At 37.4% G+C, this 16,213-nt stretch overlaps 1 protein-coding gene across 45 annotated transcripts in view; it reads left to right on the top strand.

Moving 5' to 3' along the window:
* TUT4 (terminal uridylyl transferase 4) overlaps positions 1 to 16,213 on the top strand; it is a 133,362-nt gene that overhangs the window by 82,073 nt on the left and 35,076 nt on the right. For 35 of the 45 annotated variants that reach the window (XR_013520069.1, XM_078331775.1, XM_078331779.1 and 32 more), the window contains 6 exons: positions 1,995 to 2,081; positions 5,411 to 5,514; positions 8,475 to 8,532; positions 8,630 to 8,733; positions 9,020 to 9,109; positions 12,620 to 12,733. Coding sequence is in view for 44 of the 45 variants with exons in the window: in XM_078331775.1 (XP_078187901.1) it covers positions 1,995 to 2,081; positions 5,411 to 5,514; positions 8,475 to 8,532; positions 8,630 to 8,733; positions 9,020 to 9,109; positions 12,620 to 12,733 (557 nt within the window). In the remaining variant the exon portion in view is untranslated. The remainder of the gene's footprint in view (positions 1 to 1,994; positions 2,082 to 5,410; positions 5,515 to 8,474; positions 8,533 to 8,629; positions 8,734 to 9,019; positions 9,110 to 12,619; positions 12,734 to 16,213) is intronic. The other 10 variants (XM_078331785.1, XM_035251478.3, XM_078331786.1 and 7 more) reach the window with 1 other exon arrangement.

Consider the following 16,213-nt stretch of genomic DNA (forward strand, 5'->3'; position numbering starts at 1 on the left):
TTAAGACACAATTTACTGCATTTGTTTTTATTTAGTCATTTATTTATCTCAGTGTGGGCTCATAGATATTTGATACTTTGGGTTATAATTGAATATAATTTTTCTTTTGTTTAAGTTATTCCAGCTTTGGCCATTGGGAGCTGTTTCACTTGGCTTCTGGTTCCCTTTTGTATACCTCCATCAGTATGTGGTTTTTTTTGTTTGTTTGGGTTTTAACACTTCCTTATTTTCTGGCACTACAAGATGCTCCTGGCGCTTCATGTATGTTTTGTGCCTTAGTCCTAGAATTAGGCATTTCTCCAAGGATCTGTAATTCCTTTTATTGGAAAATGATATTAGAAACCAAGATCTGAATACTAGGTATGCTTGCTATTACTGGGCTGTCATTACTTTGAGACCACCTCAGAGGAAGAAAATACGTCTGTATATACTAACCTATGTATATAAGCTTACTATAAATATTTCTATATGTAGCCATCTTATCTGTATTAAACCAAACATAATTTCATGATGGTATCTCTGACTCTAACCCATTACCACATGGCTCATTTTAACCATGCGTATCTGTAAACTCCCCTCCAACAGTGAGAAACCTGGTTCCCATATCTATTACTCATATCTTAAATTGGTCCATTTTAGTACATATATATAGCAGTATCAGAACTGTTAACCGATACCCCTGTGGGAAACAACTTTATTAACTAGAGTACAGTGCTTATGTATGGTTCCTTTTGCCCTTAGTCTTATAGATTCCTCTCATTTTCAAATTTACTTTGGTCAGCACTTTTCCCCCAGTCCCTCATGTGAAGTTGTTTCATACATTTATAATACAGTTAGATTATTTTGTCACAGTCTTTATTATATCCTAAGATCCCCTGACTTCCTAGATGAGGTTTTAAAAATTGCAAACATTAAGGCTCACACTTTGTGCTACAAAGTTCCGTGGGTTTTGACAAGTGCATTATGTCATATATCTACCTTTCCAGTATCATACAGAATAGTTTCACTGCCCTAAAAACCAATTAACAAATTACATGAATTTTATTTATTTAACTCCCCTTCTTCTGTAAGCACAGATAACTGCATTTGTTTTGAAAAAGTTGAATATTAGTTTAATTCATTATAACAAATTCTTTTTTTTTTTGAGAAAGAGTCTCACTCCATCTCCAGGCACCAGGTTGGAGTGCAGTGGCGCGATTGCGGCTCACTGCAACCTCTGCCTTCTGGGTTCAAGCAATTCTCCTGCTTCCACCTCCCGAGTAGCTGGGACCACAGGTGTGTGCCACCATGCCCAGCTAATTTTTTTGTTTTAGTAGAGACATGGTTTCACCATGTTGGCCAGGACGGTCTCGATCTCTTGACCTCGTGATCTGCCCGCCTCGGCCTCCCAAAGTGCTGGGATTACAGGTGTGAGCCACCACGCCCAGCTATAACAAATTCTTTATAAATTACTGCTTTGTTCCTGTTACTGTATTAACTTTCTGAGATGAGTGTGAAGAGATAGGGGAAAAAACTTTGTTCTTAAGAAATATATGGACTTATTTGGAATAATAAGATGAATATAAATAAAATAACTAAGAAATCAAAAGGATAAAATAAATCGGATACTAGACTGTGGCACGCAGTTCGAAAAACTGACGAAGTGGAACTAAAGAGAGATCATTAAATGCTGTGGTTTGGCAAAACAGTTTATAGGGAAGATAGGAATTTTGACCAGGCATTGAGGGAAAATGATCATGTGAAATGTACACATTTTAAAAATTATTTTTCTGTTCCATTTCTTCCTCTGGGTTGCTAAAACAGAAAAAAAGTTTTTTTTTCCTGCTATCTCCCTGACCTTTCCCCAGTAACATTTATGGTTTTAAAGTCAGAGAAGTCAACAAATAATGAACAAACTGTAAGTAAAATTTTTAGGGTAAAAGCTTGAAGATGTTTTCAGATTATATTTTCCTTACTTTTTTCTTTTTCCTTTTTTCTTCTTTTTGTAAACCCAGATGAGTTATCACCACCTTGTTCTGAACAACACAACAGGGAGCAAATTTTAATTGGCTTGGAAAAGTTTATTCAAAAAGAATATGATGGTATGTTATAGGTTAAAAAATTTATTATGTTTTTGCTGTAGTCACATAGTCTTGGCTTTCATTTATTTAAAAATGTTTATTGAATGTTATGTGTTAAGTACTATTCTCATTGCTGGGAATACAGTGCTAGTAAAAGAGATGAAACCTCTCATGAAGCTTATGTTTCAGATGGGGAAACAAATAGTTGACTAATAAATATATAATATTATATCAGCAAATAATACATGCTGTTAAAGAGTAGGAGATAAAAGAATTGAAGTGATGGGTGTTATGATAGGTCTCTCTGATGAGGTAGCATTTACACAGAATCCTGAATAAGATGAAGGAGCAAGTTATATAAATATCCAAGGAGAAAACATTGTCAGTGAAACAGTCTAGATTATGTCTGGCATGTTTGAAGAATAGCCAGGAAGTCAGTGTGACTCGAGTGGAGTATTAGGTAGATTGTAATGGATAGATGAGGTCAGAGAGGTAGTCTAGGGATTAAGTCATTAGGGCCCTATGGATGTGGGTAGAAAGACTTTGAATTTTAATTTGAGTACCTAATGAGAATCTTTTAGAGAATTTTTAGTAATTAAATGACATGATCTGAGAGAATAGGTTGCTGGGCTATAAGACTAGAAGCAAGCAGAACATTTAGGAGGCTGTTTTGTAAGTCCAGGTAAGACATAATAGTGATTTGGAGGAGTCGATGAGAAGTGGTCAGATTTGGGATATATTTTGAAGGTAGAGCCAACATGGTTTGCTGATGGAAAACACGTGCGATGTGAGAGAAAGAAATCAAGGATGGTTTCAAAGTTTTTGCATTAATGGTAACAGTTGGGTGGTCCTGTTTAAATGAGATGGCAAAGAGCAGGAAGAGTAAGTTTTGGGAATGGGGATGAAGAATCAAGAGTTTTGTGGCCAAATATTTTAGGAAAGGACAAATAGTTGATTTATAATCAATGATTTTTTACTTTTACAAGATGATCCATTATGTGCTATAATATTACATTTAAAAGTATTTGAAAACAAATTTTTTAATTAAAAAAAATTCTATTTTTTTTTTTAGAGACAGAGTCTTATCTGTTGCTCAGACTAGATAGAGTGCAGTAGCATAATTATAGCTCACTGCGGCCTCACACTTCCAGTCTCAAGCAGTCTTCCCGCCTTAGCCTCCCAAGTAGTTAGGACTAGAGGTGTGTACCACCATGCTTGGCTAATTTTTTATTAAAAAAGAACTTTTTTTTGGCCGGGTGCAGTGGCTCACGCCTGTGATCCCAGCACTTTGGAAGGCTGAGGCAGGTGGATCACCTGGGGTCAGGAGTTCGAGACCAGCTTGACCAACATGGTGAAACCCATCTCTACTGAAAATAAAAAAAATTGCTGAGCATAGTGGCACACGCCTATAATCCCAGCTACTCGGGAGGCTGAGGTAGGAGAATCACTTGAACCTGGGAGGCAGAGGTTGCAGTGAGCCAAGATCATGCCTGTGCACTCCAGCCTGGGTGACAAGAGTGAAACTTCATCTCAAAAAAAAAAAAAAAAAAAGACGTATGTATTTGTTTGAAATAGGATCTTGCAGCTGGGCGTGGTGGCTCAAGCCTGTAATCCCGGCACTTTGGGAGGCCGAGGTGGGTGGATCACAAGGTCAAGAGATCGAGACCATCCTGGTCAACATGGTGAAACCTGTCTCTACTAAAAATACAAAAAATTAGCTGGGCATGGTGGCACGTGCCTGTAATTCCAGCTACTCAGGAGGCTGAGGCAGGAGAATTGCCTGAACCCAGGAGGCAGAGGTTGCGGTGAGCCAAGATAGCGCCATTGCACTCCAGCCTGGGTAACAGGAGTGAAACTCCATCTCAAAAAATAAAAAGAAAGAAAAAGAAACAGGATCTTGCGCTGTCACCCAGGCTTAACTGCAGTGGTGCAATCATGTAATCAGGGTTCATTTCAGCCTTGACCTCTCAAGTTCAAGTGATCCTCCTGCCTCAGCCTCCTGAGTATCTGGGACCACAGGTGCATACTACCACACCCAGCTGATTATTTTCTGCAGAGATGGAGTTTCACCATGTTTTCCAAGCAGGTCTCAAACTCCTGAACTCAAATGATTCATTCCCGTCAGCTTCCTAGAATTCTGAGGTTACAGGCTTGAGCAACCACACTCTGCCTTCTTTTTTATTTTAACATTTTTTTGCAAAGATGAAGTCTTACCATATTGCCCAAGCTGGTCTCAATCTCCTGACCTCAAATGATCCTCCCACCTTGGCTTTCTGAAGCTCTGGGATTATAGGAGAATCAAGTATTGACCAAATCTAAGTCTCTATTATGGAAAACTCATGCTCATTTTTATTTGCTGTTGAGTATAGTTTCTTATATGCATCTCAGCCATCATTGAAATTTCAAGTAGAGCATCAGAGCTGGATGGGAGAATGAAGTTTTCCAAATATAAAATGTCCTATCTAAATGTCTAGTCTAGTTAAGAATTAATAGGAAGAGCCAGGCCCAGTGGCACGTACCTGTCATCCCAGCTACTTGGGAGGTTCAGGTGGGAGTATTGCTTGAGGCAGGGAGTCCAAGACTGTAGTGCATAATGATTGTACCTGTGTATAGTCAGTGTACTTTAGCTTGGGCAACATAGCAAGACCCTGTCTCTAAAAAATAAAAAAAATAATAGGAAGAAAAATGCACCTCTATTAAACCATAGCTTATTTGAAATGGTAGCTGTCATTGGATGAGTCTGAAGGGTTAACCCTATCATAATTTATACCAAGTGGATTAAACACTTATTTTTGGAAGAGAATCATGTACTAAGGTGATTTTTGTAAACCTACCTGAATAGTGGTTTGAAAGAATTAATTTATTTTTAAGAGGTCAGTTCTCAGAAATTAATCTTAACTATTGGTAGTGATGCTGAGAGTGAATAAAAGTAGTTGGATTTATTACATAAGTCTGAAAAAGCTAAAAGTCTTAGTGATTGATTGGATATGGACACTGAGAGAGAGAGATTAAGGATTGCACCTGTATTTCTGATGTGAGCAACTGAGTACATGATGGTACTATTTGCTGAGAATAGGGATAATAAAAATAACAATAGGTTTGGGGTGAAGTTGATAGTTTAGACGTGTTGAATTTATGATGTCTGTGGAAAATTGGGAAGAGCAGTTGGGTACATGGGTATGGAAACTTGAGCTCAAGATGATTTGGAATATCTCGTATTTCTTCCAGTGGTAGGTAATTTAAATCATAGAAATGGACAAAATCATGTTGTATTAGATTATTAGTAGATCATTGAAGACTCCTCCTCTCTGCAAATAATAAGATTTTGGACTCTGTTTTCCTTTGCTTAGAAAAGGCAAGATTGTGCTTATTTGGCTCTTCTAAGAATGGATTTGGATTTCGTGATAGTGATCTGGATATTTGTATGACCCTGGAAGGCCATGAAAATGCAGAGGTAAGAGTGTTTGTTATGAAAGTTTGTTTTCTCCCATTGATGATTCTATTATTATTTTTGTATGTGATATTGATAAACTGGTGTCACTCTTTGTATAAATACATTAGCAAAATAACAGTGTTTGAAATATGAAAACAATAGCATTTTCAATTTAGAAGACACTGAAATCTTAAAATAAGTAAAATTAGTGTTTCAGTAATTTTATGATGCAAAAACCATGTCACTGAGAGTGATTTGTAATGAATTTTGGGAAAAAATAATATGCCATAAGGTTTGAATTTTTTTCACTAGACCCAATGAGAAGCTGATGTTTCAGTTTTATAGTGAACATTGACCTTTCATACTTTGTCTTCTCATATTTCTTCCATTAGATAATATCTTTGTATCACTGTAGGTAGTAAATACAGGTGGTCATCTAATTATAATTGGTTTTGTTCTAAAAGTTAGTTTTAATTTTTGGCCACTCACATACAATTTTTTCCATAGAAGCGGTGTTATAAATGATATGCTAAGGGCTGGGCGTGGTGACTCACGCTTGTAATCCCAGCACTCTGGGAGGCCGAGGCAGGTGGATCACGAGGTCAAGAGATCAAGACCATCCTGGCCAACGTGGTGAAACCTCGCCTCTACTGAAAATACAGAAATTAGCTGGGCGTGCTGGGGTGCGCCTTTAGTCCCAGCTACTAGGGCAGGGGGCTGAGGCAGGAGAATTGCTTGAATGCGGGAGTGGAGGTTGCAGTGAGCCGAGATCATGCCACTGCACTCCAGCCTGGCGACAGAGCAAGACTCTGTCATAAATAAATAAAAATAAATAAATGCTAAGATAGCTTTTAGAAACTCATTTTGGGCGGGGAGGAGAACTAACATTTATTGAGTTCCCAGTATACACTTTTACATACATTATCTCATTTCGTTCTTACAACCACCTTCGAGGTAGGTATTATTTCCCCCATTTTACAGATGAGGAAACTGAGGCTTTGAGAGATAAACTGACTTGTCCAAGTTCACACAGCTAGTAAATGTTGGAGCCGGGATTCGTAACCCAGGTCTGTCTGACTCCAGAGTTCATGCTCTTTCCATTGTATCTCACTGCCTCTCTGTAATTTTTTTTTAACCCATAATGTAGCTGAAATATAGTACTAATAGTACTGTAGAACCTAACCACTACTTTCTGAAACAGAAAGCTTTCTGAATTCCACCGTGAGATGCCAGGAGCAGACCTTCCCCAAGTGCAATTTCAGCATTGAGAGTGGGTCCTTAAGCTTTCCCTTTTTGTCTACCAGGCCTTAATAGTGGGAAGGAGATGGTCCAAGCTCCAGGGAAGAAAGGGACTGATTGGACAGGGAAGAAATGTCCCAGGCCTTTTCAATGGCAACTAGCAAAGGAGGGGATTCTTATGGATGGTCCTTTACCAGCCTAGCTATTGGTATTTGTGTTTGAAAATGAGGGACTGCAAGATTGGGGTGAGGCCCAGCTTCTGGCATCTGTAGTGGTATCAGTATAGCCTCTGTTATGTTACAAAAGAATTGAGGAGAATACTGTGTTTTTCTGAAATTCTTTTGAAAAGTGGTTTTGAAATTGATAGACCCAGAGTACAGATGGCAGTGATGCCTTATTTCTGGCTACAGGAAGTTGCTTCTGGTGTGTTAACATGTTGTTTTATAAAGAAACTGAAAAATTGCAAATATTTTATTTGTTCTCCTTTGCTAAATTCTGCTTAGAGCCACCTACTTAGAAAGTGGCTGCCCTTCTCCATTCTGAAGAGTCAGAATTGAGGGAATAGGAAATTACTTTTTTTTTTTTATCCAGGAAGGAGGTTAGAGTTTTAGATATCTTCTATGTAAAATTTATTAATTAAACTTCTAATCACTAAGGGTTTGTCTATCATATATAATCTGTGCCATTCACATTGGGAAGTTGAAACAATGAAAATAATAAATCATTTTCTTTCAGATGAGTCGTAATTAAACTTTAAAAATTAAGCATAATTGTATCCTTGAATAATAAAGAGAAAAATTACCTCCTTTGCTAATTTTATCATATGTGAATTAGTAACTAACGGTTTCTTTGAAATCCTTTGGTTTAGCTGCAATGGCTCCTGCTCTCATGTAGCTATGAAGGGCATGTTGGAAAAATGCAAGTGACTTTATAATAACTCTTGGGATTGATGTTTATACCATTCAGGTATTTTCAGTTAATTTATAATGCCATAATCATTATGTATTATGATTATCATTACCACACCAACTCTGCTCTCTCTGGTTTTTACAACAGTAGCACACTTAAATTTTCAGGGGTAAGAATTTTCCTTGGAGAAATAGGTGCTGGTGATAATAGTATCTTTCTTTTCCACATCAGCATAATAATAATAAATAACTCACAGATTTAAAGGTTTATTTTGTGCCAGGCATTCATTGCTGAGTGTTTTACATAAATGTCTCATGTAATCCTCCCAACAGCTCTGCAGGACAGGACTTTATGATTATCTTAATTTTATAAAATAGTAATGTGATGCTCAGAGACGTTAAACGTCTGGTCGGTCACACAGCTAATCAATACTTATTTGAGTCCAGGTTTGTCTCAATTTAGAGCCTGTGTACTTAATCACTCTGTTGTTTTGCCCTCACCACAAACAACTCACCTCTAGTTGTTTATTCACTTATTGAAAACCATTTTCTTCTCCTGTCTTTGTGCTTCTCAAACTTTAATCTGCATGTGAATTACCTTGGGATCCTGTTAAAATGCAGATTATGATTTAGTAGACTGATGAGGGTCCTCAGATTCTGCATTTCTGTCAAGTTTGCAGATTATGCTGATACTCTACGTCTGTGAATCACTTACTTGGAGTAGCAAGGTTATTATAGAGCTTTATGGCTGGAAATTTTAAATGCTACTAAATGCCTAAAGTAGAATTTGCACAAGGTGAAATTGAGTCAAACTTTATTTCGTTTGTTTTTTAGAAATTAAATTGTAAGGAAATAATTGAAAATTTGGCAAAAATTCTTAAGAGACATCCAGGTATGAATTTTAAATCTTATCTTTAAAACGAAAGAAAAAAATTTTTTTAGCATTATGAACATTGCTTAACCTACTGAAGTCTTTTTTTTTTAATTAGGTTTGAGAAACATTTTGCCTATAACTACTGCTAAAGTGCCTATAGTAAAATTTGAACACAGACGAAGTGGGTTAGAAGGCGATATCAGTTTATATAATACATTGGTAAGTTTATCTTTACGGGCCGTGTATAAACTTAATTTTAAAAGTTTACAGATTACTGACTCTACCTTTGTGTTTAAAACTTTCAAATGTGAACAGTATAAGAAAAAAGTATTTTATTAGTCATCTTGATATTTCCTTCAGATTGAAGATCAGTTTTTGTTTGAATCATTAATAGATATTTTACATTTGTACATTTTGTATTTGGAGTGTATTATATTTTTAAATCTGATTTGTAGTTTAATTTAAAAAAATTTGAAATGCTTTCAAATATGTAATTATTTTTCAGGCTCAACATAACACAAGAATGCTAGCTACTTATGCAGCTATTGATCCTAGAGTGCAGTATTTGGGATATACTATGAAAGTGTTTGCTAAGGTATTTATGAAAAAATTAATGATCTGCTTTGTAGTAATGCTCATGATAATGAAAGTGAAACATACTAATGTCAGATTTGTGAAAAATTTTGTCTCAGTTTTGTTTATCTGAGCTTTTAAAAAAGAAAGTTTGAGTATTATATAGGTTGAATTGATAACTACCATAGTAGGGTGGCTCTTAGTCTTTTTCCTGTATGTGCTCTATTCCCATGTGCAACTCACTAGTCAGTTCCTCAGCAGTAAAATTTCTCAATGCAGTTGATTTTCAACCACAGGCATGGGAGTTGGTATACCATCCTAGTTAAGAATTTCTGGTTAAGAAATGTGTTTGAGTTTAGTGATAAATGTTTCTGACCCAGAAAACAAAACAATACCAACAATACCTTATGCTTCTCCTATTATAACACTTATTAAGACATTGAATTTAGTTTTCTTGTTCTTTTGCTAAATGTGTAAACTAGATGAGGAGAGGGACCTCTGTTTCCCTAGTTCAATGTAGTGCCTGCTTTATGGCAACCTCTCAGTAAAATGATTAACTTTATCAGTATGTTAGTGGAAGAGTTTTAGTAGGGGAGAAACTTGGTCAGATTTTCATTTCATAAAGCTTCTTCTTTCTAATAGGAAGGCTTTTGTTGTTGTTGAGACAGAGTCTCACTCTGTTGCTCAGGCTGGAGTGCAGTGGTGCGATCTCTGCTCACTGCAACCTCCACCTCCCAGGTTCAAATGTTTCTCCTGCCTCAGCCTCCCAAGTAGCTGGGATTACAGGCACTCACCACCATGCCTGGCTAAATTTTGTATTTTTAGTAGAGATGGGGTTTCACCATGTTGGCCAGGATGGTCTTGAACTCGTGGCCTCCCAAAGTGTTGGGATTATAGGCATGAGCCACTGTGCTCGGCTGGAAAGCATATTTTTAAAGATATTCCTATACATGTCTTTGTAGACAAGAGTGTTTCTTAGAAAAGCAATCAGGCACATACTACATATAAGACTTGATACGCCTCCTTTTCTAGATTGATCTAACAAGGTAATTCTAACATGGCAGTTTTGTTATAACTACATAGAATTTTGGTAATAAAATAACTACCGGGCATGGTGGCTCATGCCTATAATTCTGCCACTTTGGGTGGCTGAGGCAGGGGGGATCACAAGGTCAGGAGATCAAGACCATTCTGACTAACACAGTGAAACCTAGTCTTTACTAAAAATCCAAAAATATTAGCCTGGCCTGGTGGCACACGCCTGTAGTCCCAGCAACTCAGAGGTTGAAGCAGGAGAATCGCTTGAACCCGGGAGGTTGAGATTGCAGTGAGCTAAGATTGCGTCACTCTACTCCAGCCTGGGTGACAGAGTGAGACTCTGTCTCAAAAAAAAAAAAAAAAAAAAAAAAAAATCACTTCTTTACCTTTAAATAAAGATAAGCTAAATCCTTGCTCAAGGGAAGAAGTCTCTGAAGATTCTTTCAGGTTCTTTTTTTTTTTTTTTTGGAGACAGTATCTCACTCTGTTACCCAGGCTGGAGTTCAGTGGTATGATCATGGCTCACTGCAGCCGCAAACTCCCAGGCTTAGGCGATCCTCCTGCCTCAGCCTCCCAAGTAGCTGGGACGACAGGTAGACACTGCCACCTCCGACTAATTTTTGTCTTTTTTGTAGAGACAGAGTCTCATCATATTGCCCAGGCTAGTCTCAAATTCCTGGGCTCAAGCAATCAGTCTGTCTTGTGCCTCCCACCTGAAGTGTTGGCATAAGAGGCATGAACAGCAGAGCCCAGCCAGGTTTTTATTTTTATTTTTTAAAATTTAAAATTGTTTGAATAGCCAACATAATCATTTGTTCAGAATTCAGAAGGTCAGCCAGTTGTGGTAGCATACACCTGCAGTCCCAGATTCTCGGGAGGCTGAACCACAAGAATTGCTTGAGACCAAGAGGTGGAGAGGTTGCATTTAGCTGAGATCATGCCACTGTATTCCAGCCTGGGCAAAAGAGTGAGACTCTGTCTCAAATATTGAAAAAATTAATTCAAAAGGTCTAAAGGAATTTATGGTAGAAAATGGAAAATCTTCCTTCCATACTTACCTCCTAGCCAATCATTGCCTCTTGCTGGAGACAACCAGTGTTAAGAGTTTCCCTGCATCCTTCCAGAAATATGTTATACCAGTACTAGGAAATACATAAATTTCCCATCTCCTTTTTATTACAGATATAAACACACTGAATATATTGTTTTTCACTTTGTGTTTTTTTACCTAGCAGTAGATCTTGGAGATAATTTCTTATTAGTAGAATAACTTCCTTGTTCTCTTTTTTTAAATTTAAATTTTCTTTTTTTGTTTTTGAGATGGGGTCTTGCTCTGTCACCCAGGCTGGAGTGTAGTGGCACAATCTAAGCTCACTGCAATCTCCACCTCCTGGGTTCAAGCAATTCTCCCTGCCTCAGCCTGCCAACTAGCCGGGAGTACAGGTGCCTGCTACCACAACCGGCTACTTTTTGTAATTTTAGTAGAGACAGTGTTTTGCCATGTTAGATGGGCTGGCCTCGAACTCCTGACATTAGGTGACCCACCCATCTCAGCCTCCCAAAGTGCTGTGATTAGAGATGTGAGCCCTCTTGCCCAGCCTTTATTTTTATTTTTATTTTTGAGACAGGGTCCCATTCTGTTGCCCAGGCTGGAATAAAGTGGTGTAATTACAGCATGCTGCAGCCTGGACCACCTGGGCCTAATTGATCCTCCCACCTCAGCCTCCTGAGTAGTTGGGAATACCGGCATGTGCCACCATGCCTAGCTGTTGTTGTATTTTTTGTAGAGAAGGGGTTTCGCTGTGTTGCCCAGACTGGTCTTGAACTCTTGGGCTCATTTATTTTTTATTTATTAAAAAAGATATTTTTCCTAACTACTAGACTATCGGGGACCTTGTTCTTTTTTAATGGCTGCATACCATTCCATTATGTAAATAATCCTTAGTTATTTTAAACTTGTGCTTTACTGATGAACCTAAAATTATTTCTGATTTTTTTGCTACTATAACAGTGTTACAATTAAAGAAAGCTTCTTAGTTATTTCACATATTTTTGGCATGTTTGCAGGGTACATTCTTAGAATAGGATTTCTAGTTCAAAGAAAATGTGCTTTTGTAATTATGATATTGTCAAACTATTCTTCATAGTATTACAATATGAACTATTCTTCATTTGTATTAATTTACTCTCACTTGCAATGTATGAGAGTACCTATTTCCCCACATCATGTATAGCAGTTTTTTGTTTGTTTGTAGAGAGGGAGTCTCACTACATTACCCAGGCTGGTCTTGACCTCCTAGGCTTAAGCTATTCTTTCACCTTGGCCTCCCAGAGCATTGGGATTATAGACAGTGCACCCAGCCTATAGCAGTTTGTTTTTAACCCAGTTTAACTCAGTTCTGTGGGTTTAAAAAAAAATGATGTGGCAGAATATTCAGTATTTCTGCATGGTGTAAGACTCTGAAGTTTTGTTTTAAATAATGTTGTTTTTTAGCGATGTGACATTGGGGATGCTTCCAGGGGAAGTTTATCTTCATATGCATATATCCTTATGGTGCTGTACTTTCTGCAGCAGAGAAAGCCACCTGTTATCCCAGTTCTACAAGAGGTAGGTGTTTAAGAAAACCATGAAGGAGTTTTTGTGAAAATAATAGATCTGAATACAGGAGATTTTGCTTGGTTCATGTCGTCATGAAGGATTTTTACATCATGGATGTCCTAAGTTTTCTCTTTACATAAATGCTATAATTAATGAATATTTTTGAAAAATTTATTATGGAAGAATATAGACTACCAAAAGAATATTAGATGAATGGAAATGTTGAAAATCTTTTGTAACGTTTTTAAATTTTACAGTCCTATAGTGCTGTGGATGACTGAATTTCTTGTAGCCAGCCATGAACTCATATATTTTATAGTCTCAAAGATGCAAGTACACAAGTTTCTTCTTTCTAGAATATTTTCCCTCCTGTTGCCTGGCAGTGAAGATTGATTTATTCTTATGTGTACTTTGATCAACCTTATAAATTTTGGTTAAGAATGAACCCAAGGAAATTCTTCCTTATGCCTTCTAAAGTCATATTCGTTACATTAAACACAAGAATGTATATTGAAAGAAGCAGATTATACTCATGCACTTAGAATTGGTGACTCATAAAGTTCCTTTTTGTAGTCAATTTATACTCTCTGAAATTGGTATAAAGGAGATATTAATCATCCATCTGTTCCTCCTGATTCTTGGCACAAAGTAGATTTATAGGCGTTAGGGAGGATCCAATTCTAATTTTTTAGAATGGTGACTATTTTCATTTAAGAGACAAGCATCAGAATTGGTTGGAAAGTCACATATTCTGATTTTACCATAAACTTTTATAGTTATGGCAAAGAAGAAAATCACAAAATAATAAGCCATATAGTAGATGTCAGATAGCCTTAGTAAGTTTTAAGAAGTTCCAATGAATATATATGGTTTTACCAGCATTTCCTTCCCTCTTTTAAACAGTGTAAGGGAAATAAAAATTTTAAATTTTTGTTTAAATCCTTTTCTAGCCAAAGATTTTAAGTTGCTGAATCTGTTTTGGTTGATGTATATTTGGGTGTGTGTTTAAGTATTTCTAGCCAAAGATTTTAAGTTGCTGAATCTGTTTTGGGTGATGTATATTTGGGTGTGTGTTTAAGCAGTATTTTTTAAGAGCAGTTTTAAGTTTACAGCAAAATTGAGAGGAAGGTGAAGAGTTTCCAACATACCTCCTTGACCCACACATGCATAGCCTCCCCCATTACTAACTCCACTAGAGTGGTGCATTTGTTACAACTGATGACCTACATTGACATATAATCACCCAAAGTCCATGGTTTGCAGTAAACATTTACTCTTGGTGTTGTATATTCTAAGGGTTTGAATGATACATAATGATGTACACATTTTATCATAATCAATGATATATCAATATATGTCATTATAGTATCATATAGACTATTTTCACCGCCTTAAAAATTTTTTGTACTTGCCTGGTCATTCTCCTCTTCTCTCAACCCTTGCAACCACTGATCTTTGTACTGTCTTCATAGTTTTGCCTTTTCCATCATATAGTATATAGCCTTTTCGGATTGATTTCCATCACTCAGTAATATGTATTTAAATTTCCTCCATGTCTTTTCATAGCTTGATAGCTCATTTGTTTGTTTGTTAGTTTTTTAATTTTTAGAATTTTTTTCTCAAATCTCTAAATCTTTTTTTTGTGTGTGTGTGAGAGAGTCTCGCTCTGTTGCCCAGGCTGGAGTGCTGTGGCACGATCTCAGCTCACTGCAACCTCTACCTCCTGTGTTCGAGCGATTCAAGCCATTCTCTTGCTTGAGCCTCCCGAGTAACTAGGATTACAGGCATGTGCTCACACCTTCTAATTTTTGTATTTTTAGTAGAGACAGGGTTTCATCATGTTGGCCAGGCTGGTCTCGAACTCCTGACCTCAGGTGATCTGCCTGCCTCAGCCTCCCAAAGTATTGGGATTATAAGCATGAGCTACCACACCTGGTCTGTCGTTTCTTTTTACTGCTCAGTAATATTCCATTGTCTGGATGTACTATAGTTTATTCATTCACATAGGGAGGAACATCTGTGTTACTGCCAAATTTTGGCTATTATGAATAAAACTGTTATAAATATCTGTGTACAGATTTCTGTATGTATATAGTTTTCAAGTCTTTTGGGTGAATATGAAGGAGTCACATTGGTGAATCATATGTACAAGTATGTTTAGTTTTGAAAGAAATGGCCAGCTGTTTTCCAAAGTGGCTTTATGAGTTTGCTTTTCTACCAGCAATGTGTGAGAGTGCCTGTTGCTCCACATCCACCCAGTGTTTGAGTACTTGTCCATGTTCTGGATTGTGGCCATTCTCTTAGTTGTGTAATAGTATTTATTTCTTTTTTTGAGACAGTGTCTCGCCCTCATTGCCCAGGCTAGAGTATGGTGGTACAGTCACGGGTTCCTGTAGCCTCAACCTCCTAGGCTAAGGTGATTCTCCCACCTCAGCCTCCTGAGTAGCTGGAACTATAGGCATACACCACCACACCCAGCTAATTTTTTGTATATTTAATAGAGATGGGGTTTTGCCATGTTGATCAGGCTGGTCTTGAACTCCTGGGCTCAAGCCCACCTCACCCCCCAAAGTGTGAGATTACCTTTAATGGTAAAACCCCAATTACTTTTGCACCAACCTAATATTTTGTTTTATTTATGTGTTTATTTTTGAGACAGGGTCTTGCTCTGTTGCCCAGGCTAGATTACAGTGGCACAGTCTCCACTCACAGCAGCCTCCACTTCCTGGGCTCAAGTGATCCTCCTGCATCAGCCTCCCAAGTAGCTGGGACTACAGGCATGAGCTATCATGCATGGCTAATTTTTGTATGCTTTTAGAGATAGGATTTCTCCATGTTGCCCAGGTTGGTCTCGAACTCCTGGGCTCAAGTAATTTGCCTGCCTTGGCCTAACAAAGTGCTGGGATTACAGGTGTGAGCCACCTCACCTGGCCCTTTGTTGTTTTAATTTGCATCTCCCTGATGACGTTATGTGGAAATCTTTTCATATGCTTATTTTCTATTCTGTTTTCTTTGGTGAAGTGTTAAGGTCTTTGGTCCATTTTTTTAAACAGGTTATTTTCTAACTGTTGAGTTTAGTTCTTTGTATATTTTGAATAATAGTCCTTTATCAGATGTGTGTTTTGCAACAATGTTCTCCATGTCTGTGGCTTGTTTTTTTATTCACTTGATCACATTATCTTTTGCAGAGTGGAAAATTTTAATTTTACTGAAGTTCATCTTGTCAATTATTTGTTTCATAGCTCTTGCCTTTGGTGTTGTGTCACTATATTAAAGGTCATATAGATTTTCTCTTGTGTTATCTTACAGAAGTTTTATTTTATGTTTAGGTCTATGACCCATTGAGAGGTTTGGTTTTTTTTGTTTGTTTTTTTGAGATGGTATCTTGCTCTGTCACCCAATGGCACAGTCTTGGCTCACTGCAACCTCCGCCTCTTGGTTTCAAGTGATTCTCCTGCCTCAGTCTCCCTAATAGCTGAGATTACAGGT

This window comes from Callithrix jacchus, chromosome 7 (assembly GCF_049354715.1).
Source record: "Callithrix jacchus isolate 240 chromosome 7, calJac240_pri, whole genome shotgun sequence".
Lineage (NCBI taxonomy): Eukaryota > Metazoa > Chordata > Mammalia > Primates > Cebidae > Callithrix > Callithrix jacchus.